General features: G+C 41.2%; 1 protein-coding gene across 1 annotated transcript in view; it reads left to right on the plus strand.

The window, feature by feature from the left end:
* tmem163b (transmembrane protein 163b) overlaps positions 1–11,858 on the plus strand; it is an 83,933-nt gene extending 72,075 nt beyond the window's left edge. The window contains exons 6-8 of the mRNA XM_017694626.2: positions 4,464–4,575; positions 7,237–7,378; positions 11,673–11,858. Of these exons, the coding sequence (XP_017550115.1) occupies positions 4,464–4,575; positions 7,237–7,378; positions 11,673–11,733 (315 nt within the window). The 3' untranslated portion in view covers positions 11,734–11,858. The remainder of the gene's footprint in view (positions 1–4,463; positions 4,576–7,236; positions 7,379–11,672) is intronic.
* The last annotated feature ends 866 nt before the right edge of the window (positions 11,859–12,724 follow it).

A 12,724-nucleotide genomic window follows, 5' to 3' on the forward strand; every position in this document is an offset into this window, starting at 1 on the left:
GAGAGAGAGAGAAAAAGAGAGCGGGGTTGGAGGGGGTGGGGCTGGGTGGTTGGAGGTGTGTCTGTTGGTGTTTTAATCAGTACTCTGGTCATTCTCTAGAGGATTCCAGCTCTGCTCTGGTCTGTAAAGCCGAGTTTGGCGCATACAAGCACTCGCTAAAAATAGATCTGATATTTCTCTACTGCCTTCATCTGCTGCTGATCTCTCTCTCTCTCTCTCTCTCTCTCTCTCTCACACACACACACACACACACTCACTCTCAATCTGTCTGTAGCACTCTCTCTTTCCCTCCCCACCCACTCAGACCAACCCTGGTTCAGTAATAAAATGTTAATAAGGCCACTCTGATAGAAGTGTGTGTGTGCTGGATTGCTCTCCTGTTTGCTTGTGGTGGTGTGTGGAGATTGATGCATCTGGCCGTGTGTGTTCACCTGTTTGTGTAGTCCTTTGAGAGCACTGATTATTAATGATTTTGGGCAGCAGGATTGACCAGTATGCTGCAGTGGATGCGCCAGAATACTGATTTGGGGGCATCTACACTTGTCCCTGTCTGAACCTCATAGCAGATTTAAATACGTCTGAAACCTCTGATACACACACACACACACACACACACACACGCCGATAAAAACATCCTTTACCAGGAACTGCTTGTTTCAAGTAGAGCTGCTCTAATATGTAAAACACAGCCTTTTCTAACGCTCTGACAAGTATTTATCATTAGAGATACATAGCTCTAATGTTCATGCAGACTTTGTCACCAAACAGACATTCATAGTCCACTTTATTAGAAAAACTTACATTGGACTTCTACCCACTGGCCACTTTATTAGAAACACCTGCCTTGTACTTTCACTCACTGTCCACTTTATTAGAAACACCTGCTTTGAGCTTCCACTCACTTGCCACTTTATTAGAAACACCTGCCTTGTATTTCCACTCATTGATCACTTTATTAGAAACACCTGCCTTGTACTTTCACTCACTGGCCACATTACTAGAAACACCTTCCTTGTACTTCCACTCTTTGACCGTTTTATTAGAAACACCCTTGTACTTCGACTCACTGGCGACTTTATTAGGAACACCTGCCTTGTATTTCCACTCATTTACCACTTTATTAGAAACACCTCCCTTGTACTTCCACTCACTGGCCACATTACTAGAAACACCTCCCTTGGGCTTCGACTCACTGTCCACTTTATTACAAACACCTACCTTGTACTTCCACTTGCTGTCCACTTTATTGCAAACACCTCCCTTGTACTTCCACTTGCTGTCCACTTTATTGCAAACACCTCCCTTGTACTTTCACTCACTGGCCACTTTATTAGAAACACCTCCCTTGGGCTTTCACTCACTAGCCACTTTATTAAAAACACCTGCCTTGGGCTTCCACTCACTGGCCACTTTATTAGAAACACCTCCCTTGGTCTGCCACTCTAAAACAGCAAGCCAAAACACCTCTGTGGTCAGAAACCAGACACTCATAAAGGAATATGATGGTTAAAACAAATTGATGGGCTACAGTCTGTAAAGCAAAAAGATGGAGCTTCAAAATAAGGGTTTCTAATAAGGTGATCAGTGAGTGCACATTAAGTCATGAAATAGCTATTCAGTGTACTGTTTACATATTAAGCCTTTATAAAAATTAATCTTTAAACATATTCTTAGTCTGTTGTCAAATACACTTATTGGGTAGGAGCTTATAAATTGGGCAGTAAGTGGACATATAAAGTAGGTGTGTCTAACAACACGAACAGTTGGAGTATGTATTAATCACAATAAGCAGCAGTATATTCACAGTTAAATATTTTGCCTGTAATATATTTTTATGACACTGATGCACTTTCTAATTAAATACTGCTCTTCATTTTGTACTGCAGGTGTACTTGTATTTGCAGTCTCACCTCAAGCTCTTGTCTTTAGGCGATGGCTGCCTACATCCAGTCATTTCTCACTGCTTGCATCATTGTGCCATCTGCTGTCTTCACGTCTTGTATTGTCCCTGAGAAGAGCGTGTGCTAAATGCACACTTGTAAAGGCGCTCCCTCTCTCCAGAGTAGTGTTGTTAAGATGGCTTGTCCTAATCTCTCTTCCTTTCCCCTACCTTCAAGAGATGCTGCTGATATACCGAGGCTGAACTGTCAGTTGTGAGGAATGTTCTGGGATTCAGATCTGCATTTGAAAATGTTAAATAGGTGTAACCCACACTGAGGGGTAAAGTCTGAGTTGGAGTCATTTGTGGATTCAGGGACGACTTCTGAGAACCAAGATATTACTGAGTGGTCGTTATCAAGGAATAGTGATGAAAGAGATACATGAGATTTGCATTATTTTACAAAGAGTGTTTGTGTGGTCCTGAAGTCTGAGACCACTTTGAAAACCTCCAGCAAGGAAGAACTGCCAAAGAACGGTTGGGATAGGCACGTCACTTCTGACCATACAACTCATTCCTGTCCACTCCTTCATGGTAGACACTTAACCCAACTAACTACCACACAACCCGGCACAGAATAGTACCACCAACATGTAAACATATGATAAATTTACAACTTTTCTGCAATAAATGTCTCTCCTACCTCAAGTGCGGCACTTCCCGAAAGCCTTTTCACATGGCTGCTTAGCATGGCCACGCCTCCTGCGCACCTACAGCAGAAACGCCCCAATATAATAAAACATTTTCATGAAATTAGAAAAGATTGCAAAACAAGCATTTTCTCTTACAGTGTCTGACTGTTGAACCCCACAGTATGTGTATTTAGATCTTTGTGGGGACCAAATGTCTCCAGGATGATGGAAAATGTGATGCTGTGAGGACACCTGGTCAGTACACTTGAGAAAATGGTTCTGTATGTAGCATGAAGCTTTGTATGAAAAATTTGTATGAAAAAAGTTAAATAGCCAAAATGTTTGATCTTGGTTACTGATGTTGGGGTTGGGGTAGCTGTGAATCAGCAGCATTAACACAGTAAAACAGAAGCAAATGGAAATATCCCACACATACAGGAGTACAAATGTGTGTATATGTGTGAGAGAGAGAGAGAGAGAGAGAGAGAGAGAGAGAGAGAGAGAGAGAGAGAGGAATAAGAACATGTGTGTGAGAGGGAGGGTTTATGTCGTTTTTCACTCCTTTGGAGTCACAGACGAAGGCCGCTGGGTTTCTATTTTCAGATTTCTTCACCTCGCAGCATAAAAATTGATGAGATATTCAGCACTGAAGATTCATCACACTGTTGAGCTCGTAAAGAATAAATTGATACGTTTTTCTTTTGTGTCTGTATTAGAGAGAAAGAGAGAGAGTCAGTCAAAAAGAGAAAGAGATAAACAGAAAAAGATAGGAAATAGACAGATTGGATAGAAAGAAAGAGATGATAGAGAGGCGTACAGATAGATAAAGAGATAAGCAGAAAGAGAGTGAGAGGCAGAGAGACAGAAAGGAAAAAAGAAGAGAGGTAGAGAGAGAAAAAGAGGATATGAAGAAAAGAGAGATGAAGAATGAGAAAGATTAATAAAGGATACAGAGAGAAACGATAGAGAAGGAGAGAAGAGAAAGATAGAAAGGAAGGAGAGAAAGGAGAGAGAAACGGGTAAAAAGAGATGAATAGAAAGGGAGAGACAGAGAGAAAGACTGGAAGAGGTACAAAGAAGATACAAGTAGAAAGGGAGATAGAAATGAAGAGAGAAAAGAATAGAAAGAAGAGACAGAGAGAGCGAAATAGAGGATAGAAAGAAAAAAGGACAGAGAGGTAGAAAGACGGGATAAGGTGAGAGAGAGAGTGAAAGATATGGGGGGGAGAGAGAGAGAGAGAGAGAAAGATGATAGAGAGAGCTAGAAAGAAATACAGAAGAGAAAGACAGGATGGACAGAGAAAGAAAAAAGGAGAGAGAGACAGAGAGAAAGAAAGAGGAGGATAGGGTTGATAGAGGTAGATAGAAAACAGGATAGACAGAGGAAAAAAGATAGAGGTAGTGTGAAAGACAAGATAGAGAGAGAAAAATGATAGAGCAGGTTTGTGGAGAAAATGATAGAAAGGATAGAGTGATGCAGAGAGACAAAAAGAATAGAAAAGTAGAGAGAAAGAAACAGGACTGAGGTAGAGGGAGAGAACGATAGAAAGGACAGAAAGATAGAAAACAGAGAAAGACTGATAAAGTGAGAGAAGAGTAAGAATAAAGTGAAGAAAGAAAGAAAGATTAGATAAAGAGAAAGAGACACATGCAGATAAAAACAGATGAGCAAAGAAAGAATAAAAAGAGAGGCAGAGAGAGAGAAGTGCTGTGTTTGATGCAGTAACCTTGCAGCGTTGCAGTTTTTCATGCCTACAAGGCTGGCATGCAATATTAATGATTCTGCTAAGACAAAGAATGCAGCTCTCATCCTTTCTCTGTCCCTCTCTCATCTTTCATCTCTCTCTCTTTCTCACTTTCTCACTCTTTCTATCGTCTTCCATCTCTCTCAGGATGATTTCCTCTACAGTGTGTCGGTGATCAGTGGTGTGGTGTGTGTGATTCTGGCCGTGCTGAAGTGCATGCTGGGGAGAGTCCTGACCAGCAGAGCCCTCATCACAGACGGTACGTTGCCGTAGCAATGGCCAGCCAGGGTTTTTCCTCTTTGCAGCGTCATAGCAACTGAACCTGCATCTGTCTGCCTTTTAGCCACTCCCTCGTTGCTGCTGACCAATAGGGAGCCGAGAGGTTTTAGGGTGGAGAGGGGACTGTCCAAATGGTCACTGTCATAAAATCTTATATCTCTGAAATAGTGAAAGGAGCAGGAAAAAACTATTCTTAATGTCTTAAAGGAATAGTTTGGCAAAAACATCAGTCATTCAGCCAAGACGTTTGTTGTCCTAGTTTTGCTTCTGTTTGGCGCTGAAGCTATGAGGCTAATATTGCAAAAAACACTAGAAGTCAGTAGTCACCCAAATCCTTAATGTTAACACCTCCCCAAATCTTCTCTCAACCCATTTAAAACACATTCAGTGCTTCGTTAAGGTTGATAAAGGACAAAGGATGACCCGCAGTACTGCTGTGTCTGATCCACTTGCACCAGCGCAACTCACACCAACATGCAGCTAACATCAGTGTCACTACAGTGATGAGAATGATCCACCACCCTAATAATACCTGCTCTGTGGAGTCCTGGGGGTTAACAGAGTATGCAGGGAAACAGCTGGACTATAGTCTGTAATTGTAGAACTAAAAAGTGGACCTATATGGTAAATGGAGTCTGTGTATGTACACATTCCTTTTCTTAAAGTAAGTCACACTGTTTCCTAAACTACATTAACATGTCTGAGACCTTAATAAAGATCTGGATGCAGTTTGAATGGATTGAGAGAAGTTCTGGGGTTCTGTGTTTACAGAAAAGATTTGGGTGACTATTGAATACCAGTGTTTGTTAGCATCGTTCGCCTTGTAGGCCCGGCACTGAACTAATGAAGAAAAAATTCAAACATCAATTATGTCTTTGCTGATTAACTGTATCTGAGGTTAGTGGAAAATTGTCTACGGCTGAATTTTTCAGATCATTACTTTAAAGTAACCTTTTGGACCCTTTATCAGTAAATGCTCACAGTGTAAAGGGTGTTGTTTTCAAAAGGTGTGAAAGAAAGAAAAGGCAAAAAAGTCTGTAATATGACAGCAACAAAATGCTGCTTAGTACTAATGCAGAAAACCAGGGAGGCAAAAAGACAGATGGTCCAGATGGACAGAGAGACTGGACTGTAAAAGATGGACAGACTGGCAGGCCTACAGAATTATCAGCAAATCCACATCCACTTGCTGGTGGATGAGTAAGCATAAGACGTCCGGTGTGGGATCCATTCTGAAAATCTTGTGGCATCATGCCACACCCCCAACCAATCACATAACAGTTATAAAAAATCCAAGCAATCACACCACTGCCTGGACTGTTTACTCCGTGCTGTTGTGATCGAACTTTGGCTGTCGCATAAAAGTCTGAAGACAAAGAGGTGACCAAGCAAATTATCGGCTCTTAAAAGGCAGAGAATGTTCTAGAAGTTTAGGCAGCTTTTACAGGCTGTACTGAGTTCTGGTTGGAGTTACTGTCCACCGTGTTACTGTGAGAAAGCGCAGAGGTTATTCTCTCTGGCTAAAGCAGAGCGGACACTGCTGGGCCAGCTGACACTGCTGAGACTGAAGTGTAGATAGAATAAGCAAATATACATTGTGCACACACAGACCCACAAACACTGACTCGCCTGTGACTAAATTTGAACCTGGTTCACAGCAGAGTGTGAAATTCAACACCTGCACTGAGAAGTTTCTTCCTAAACCAGAGCACATCATTATACACCCTTTTCTGCCTCTATAACAAATTCCTCTGGACAATCATAGGTATGAGCACAAAGGGGAGAACAAACATACAAAGACACTATAAAATTTCTTAGGTTTGAAGAATAATTTCACCATATTTTTGCATAATCTGTAAGACGTGGTCAAAGTCATTTGGGTGCTTTGATGTGAAATGCTCCATTCTAGAGAAAATGACTGGAGTCAGAATTGTTTACAGTGGTGCTGATAGGGACCAGACTTCTGAAGAGTTTAATTCCCCTGAGACATTGTTTCCTTATAGTTTTGAGATGGTTTGGGCCAGAATTGTACTTTTCAAAAGCCCTTTGTGGTGGAGAGGTACGTGCAGAACATCAGGGAGCAGAAAGACAGATGGACAGCCAGACGGGGCAGTAAAAGGCAGAAAGACTGGCAGGCCTACACACCTACAAGCAAACCAGCATCCACTTGCTGATGGAGGGGTTAGCATTAGAGGTGTGGTGAGGGATGTGCCATCGCACCAACCAATCACTTAACAGTTCTAAAAAATCCAACCAATCACGACACTGCCTGCTGAGCTGAGAGAAATATATATTTCAAAACCCATTCAGGAGGAGAGGTCCATGCAGGGCATCGTAAGGCAAAATAGATTTACCGCTGTTTTATAAATCTAAACATTATAGAAACTCAGAAGACACACAGGTTTTATGGATAGTACATAAAATGGTTGTAAACCTTGTGACATCTCACTCCTAACACTACCACTGTAAAGTTTCTACAGTGCACCATTTCGCGATAAAGCCACTCCGAACGACTCCAAATGAAAAATGGGTGGAATTCTCTTCAAAGTCTGAACAAGGGATGAACACAACAGCCGTTCACTGTAATTTTTCCCTCATTAAAGTTGTCTTTTAATTGACGTGTTTGTTTGTTTACCTGCAGGTTTTAACTCGCTGGTGGGTGGAGTAATGGGTTTCTCTATCCTCGTCAGTGCTGAGGTGTTCAAGCATAACCCTAAAGTCTGGTACTTGGACGGTGCCATCGGCGTCTTGATCGGACTCATCATCCTCGCCTACGGCATCAAGTGAGGTTTTAGAGAGACATAGCTAAATTGGATACAGCTAAACTAGCTAATTAGTTTAGCTTAGCTAAAATAATAGTAAACAATTAGCGTCTTGATAACTGCATGTCTGTCATCACCCACTAACCGTGTAACCTAAAACAGACCTGTAAGATAATAGTTAGTTAGTTTTGTTTTACTTTTTTTTTTTTTTTTACCCTCGCAGTAACTAACAGTATGTCACACAGTGTCAGAAGTCACATAAGCAAATCTCTTCGAGAGAACTCAGTATGGTTTGAGGGAAGTGTGTTATGATTTCGATTTCACACACGAGGTATGAGTGACACAGAACATCTATTTTTACAGCATTTGTTTACCCTGAGTGATTGAAGTTAGTAGAAAGACATGTGACTGGCTACTTCACTCCTCCTTGTTTCTACACTTATTGTCCATTTTATAAGCTTCATTTACCATATAGATGCACTTTATAGTTCACACACTAACACAGCGCCACCATGTCAGCGTCACTGCAATGCTGAGAATGATACACCACCTGACCAATACCTGCTCTGAAGTGGTCCTGTCCTTTAAAGAACAGGGTAAAGGGGGCTGACAAAGTATGCAGAGAAACAGATGGACTACAGTCTGTAATTGTAGAACTATAAAGTGCCCCTATATTGTCAGTGAACCTGATAAAATAAACAATGGAGTGTAGAAACAAGGAGGTGCACTTAATGAAGTGAAAACAGAGTTAGCTAGCTTTTAATAACAGACATAATTCTCATTTAAGTGACATTTTGCTCAAGGACACCTCAGTCATGTACTGTTGGCACTGGGGATCGGACCGGTCACAGGGCCAGTTCCCTAACCTCCAGCCCATGACTGCCCCCAAACATTTATTGTTTGATTTAGTTTTATGATTAATTTTCATTGGTTTTCATAGTTTATTTCATTGCTTTACTCAATGCCTAAAACTGCTGAGGATAAACAAATGCAACATGCTCATTTACAATAATCTTTTTAGACTATTTGTGTCTTGGCTGACTGACTACCTTTAGGGACAACTGTGTAAATTTGTTTCTTTGCCAAAGTATTTATTTAAAGTCATCACTTTAAAATGTATAGATTTGTAGGAGCAATGAGTCTTGAAAAAGTACATATTTCATTTATGTCTCTGCCATCCACGATGACAAACACCTACCAACCAAGCAACCAGCCAGCCAACCAACAGTTATTACTTGTGAGTTTGTCTTCTTATTTCATGTGAAATGAAGACTCACCCTAAAGTGTTACGCTGCAGATCAGAGTCAGTACAAAACAAAGTTTGTATAGCTTTTCCCATTGATAACCCCTCTGTAACAATTTTCTCCCACTGGGAGAGCCAATTATAGCGCTTTAAAAAAACTGTTCCAGTGGCAGCGTATACAAAGAAAACAAAAATGGACCAAGTACAGAGCCTTATGGTACATCACAGAGTATATCATGCTTATCTGAGATTTGTTCATCTATGCTTACAAAATACTGTTCTATACCACACAATAGAAGTATTGTGTGGTTTGCAGTATCAAATGCAGCAGTCCAGAAGCATCAGCACGGAAACATCACTTACATCAGCATTTATTCTCAGATCATTCACTTCCTTTACTAATGCTGTTTCAGTCCTGTGATTTGTTGTATTGTAAGTAAAATGCCTGAGAGAACAGATTTAAAGGGGTAATTTACAGCCGAGACATGCTTGGTGTCCGTGGTTTGCTTGTTAAGTTTTTGTGCTTGGGCTAGAAGGCTAATATATAATATAGAAATAGCAAAAGCTTATACATCCTCAGTTAACATTGTGCTAACTGCATGCCTGAATCATTACACAACTGGAGAAAGAGCTATGCAGAGTCTATGTTAAACTAAAATATGTGGGACGGTCAAGTTAGAGAGGGAAATTTCAAAGTCAGTGCCACAGAAATGAGACAGAGGGAAAGTAGTTAAACCAAACCAGCAACTGTAATGATTATTTACAGCCTTATCAACTGGAAGGTGACCTATGAGGTCACGTGTCTTTCTGTAGTTGACGTCATGCCCATATTAGGAATTCTGGATTTAAGCTGGATTTCTCTACGGCAAAAATGAATAGAAGTTTTGAAAATTGCTGCCATCACGCACTGTTGCAAAGAAAAAGTCTCTAAGCCTGATACGCTTGGTCCTCTCTACATGATGTACACTGAATCTCACTTCTATTCTTCGATTTACAGGTCATTAAGGATTTGAAATACACTATATTGCCAAAAGTATTCAGTCACCCATCCAAATAATTGAATTCAGGTGTTCCAATCACTTTCATGGCCACAGGTGTATAAAACCAACCACCTAGGCCTGCAGACTGCTTCTACAGACATTAGTGAAAGAATGGGTCGCTCTCAGGAGCTCAGGGAATTCCAGCATGGTACCATGATAGGATGTCAACTGTGAAACAAGTCCAGTCGTGAAATTTTCTCACTACTAAATATTCCACAGTCAACTATCAGTGTATTATAACAAAGTGGTAGTGATTGGGAACGACAGCAACTCAGCCACGAAGTGGTCGGCCACATAAAATGACAGAGCTTGGTCAGCGGACGCTGAGGCACATAGTACGCAGAGGTCACCAAGTTTCTGCAGAGTCAATCGTTACAGACCTCCAAACTTCATGTGGCCTTCAGATCAGCTCAAGAACAGCGTAGAGAGCTTCATGGAATGGGTTTCCATGGCCAAACAGCGGCATCCAAGCCTTACATCACCAAGCACAATGCAAAGCGTGGAATGCAGTGGTGTAAAGCGCCGCCACTGGACTTAAGAGCAGTGGAGACGTGTACTCTGGAGTGAGGAATCAGTGTCAGAGTCTGGGTTTAGGGGTCACCAGGAGAACGGTACTTGTCTGACTGAATTGTGCCAAGTCTAAAGTTTGGTGGAGGGGGGATTATGATGTGGGGTTGTTTTTCAGTAGTTGAGCCGCTTAGTTCCAGTGAAAGGAACTCTTAATGCTTCAGCACCAAGAGATTTTGGACAATTTCATGCTCCCAACTTTGTGGGAACAGTTTGGGGACGGCCCCTTCCTGTTCCAACATAACCGCACAGCAGGCCACAAAGCAGGTCCATAAAGACGTGGATGAGCGAGTTTGGTGTGGAAGAACTTGACTGGCCTGCACAGTCCTGACCTCAACCCCATAGAACACCTTTGGGATGAATTAAAGCAGAGATTTTGAGCCAGTCCATCCATCATCAGCGTCTGACCTCACAAATGCTCTTCTGGAAGAATGATAAAAAATTCCCATAAACACTCCTAACCCTTGTGGAAAGCCTTCCCAGAAGAGTTGAAACTGTTATAGCTGCAAAGGGTGGGCCGAGATCATATTAAACCCTATGGATTAAGAATGGGATGTCACTCAAGTTCATATGCGTGTAAAGACAGACGAGCGAATACTTTTGGCAGTATAGTGTATGTACTTCTCTACATCTGTGCTAATAGCAAGCTAACAGACATGATGTCACATAAAAGCAAGTCGACTACTAAACCTCAACGTTATCATATAATATCAAGCTGATCCAAATTCTACTCCATATCTACTACTTCCAAAGGAGCTTAACCTCCACATTTGACAAAGCTTGCTGGTTTGTTTGGGTGTTTGTTAGGTTTTCAGGCTGATGAGGGAAATTCAGGGCGCAGCAGTGTTTGATTTACTTGAAGAGCATACAGTCATAGCATACAGGCTTTAATACTGTGTATTTCCCCTGCAGCTGTTCATATATGTGCTGAGAATTTAGTCAGGACATAGACATTCTACTGCATGCAAGGACACACCTACAAATGACATTGTAAGTCAGGAGACACATGAGGAGTCGTGTGGATCTGTTGGATACACAGATCAGTCAGTACTTGAGGTAGACATCTGCTGTGATGAGACATTTATGAGCTCTGCAATTTAAAATAAAGAAAATTATAAAGAAAATATGCAAAATTAAGCTATAATACTTCCATACTTGCATGCAGTAAGATTCATATTTTCACTCTGTACCAGTCTCATAATTCGGGAGAATCCAGTGTCGTTCAGAGGAAAAATGTACACAGGGAAAAAATCTATTGAGTTTGGACCACATAGATGAGGCATGATAATAAAATAAAAATTACAAAAAAAATTAATTTATTTTTGTCATACAGAAATCCAGCTTAGAACAAGATTCCCTAACATGGGCATGACAAGACTTCAGTGGTCGGTTGGAACAGTTAGGTCTGCTTACCCACATAATAGAAATCATTTATTCTGTTGCTATGCTAACTCTCATCCCTTAGGCTGCTGATGGACATGGTGCCCCGCATTAGACAGACCAGACACTACGAGCGCTTCGAGTAGGACACAGTCGGAACAGAGGGATGCATAGAATGGACCCTGTCCACCCACATGCACTGTTGTAGAGGCTCTCCCCCGAAGAAGGAAAACACCCACACAAGCACACACACACACACACACACGCACACACACACTATATATATATATATATATATATGTATGTGTGTGTGTGTGTGTGTGTGTGTGTGTAGTATCACACATAAGATCTGCACAATGCCTCACAGCAAACTCAACATGATCCATCATCAAAAGCATCTCTCACTGGATAAATGTAGACGAGGAAGAGGAGGAGGATGAAGAGGAAAAAGGTAGAGGAGGCCTAAGGAGATGAAACTGGGTAACAAAATGATTCTTTCTGACTCTGTCTATGGAGTGGGCTGGAGGATTTGTCTCAGTTGCGACAACACCCCTCCCTAATGTTATGGAACTACTGGGTGTGTTTGTATTTAGCAACTATTAGTACATCCATCCATCGTTTATGAAGCCAATGTTGACACAGTAAAAATACACCTGCACTCACATGTTCATCATGCATGACTGGACAATACCTGGGAGTTCACTGGAGAAAGAGAAGAAAGCACAAGAAATGGTCACAGACATATTTAGCATCCATTCATCTTCAACAGGACCAGCTGTTGAAAAAAGCTTCATTGCCATTAGAAAGAAACTGGTCACGTTTCTTTTCTCGGATCTGATTATTATAAGTGTATTTAAAAGAACAATCCAGCATTTTTCAACTTAAACTCTATGTGCAGCATCAGTATCGTGTTCTTGATTACTGTGAACAATCATTTTGATGCATTCCTCTTAAAAAACAATAGAAAACTTAACACACACTAGGGGCAGTTTTAGTACAGAATAGTACAAGCTTTTCAGTGTCAAATCACCATTGACTGTAAATAAAGTCCTATACTAGGCTTAATCTATATGTCCAAACATTTCTAGACACCTGCTTATCCAGTGTTTCTTCTGAAAGCAAATGCTTTGATAGGAA

This window comes from Pygocentrus nattereri, chromosome 25, assembly GCF_015220715.1.
Source record: "Pygocentrus nattereri isolate fPygNat1 chromosome 25, fPygNat1.pri, whole genome shotgun sequence".
NCBI lineage: Eukaryota > Metazoa > Chordata > Actinopteri > Characiformes > Serrasalmidae > Pygocentrus > Pygocentrus nattereri.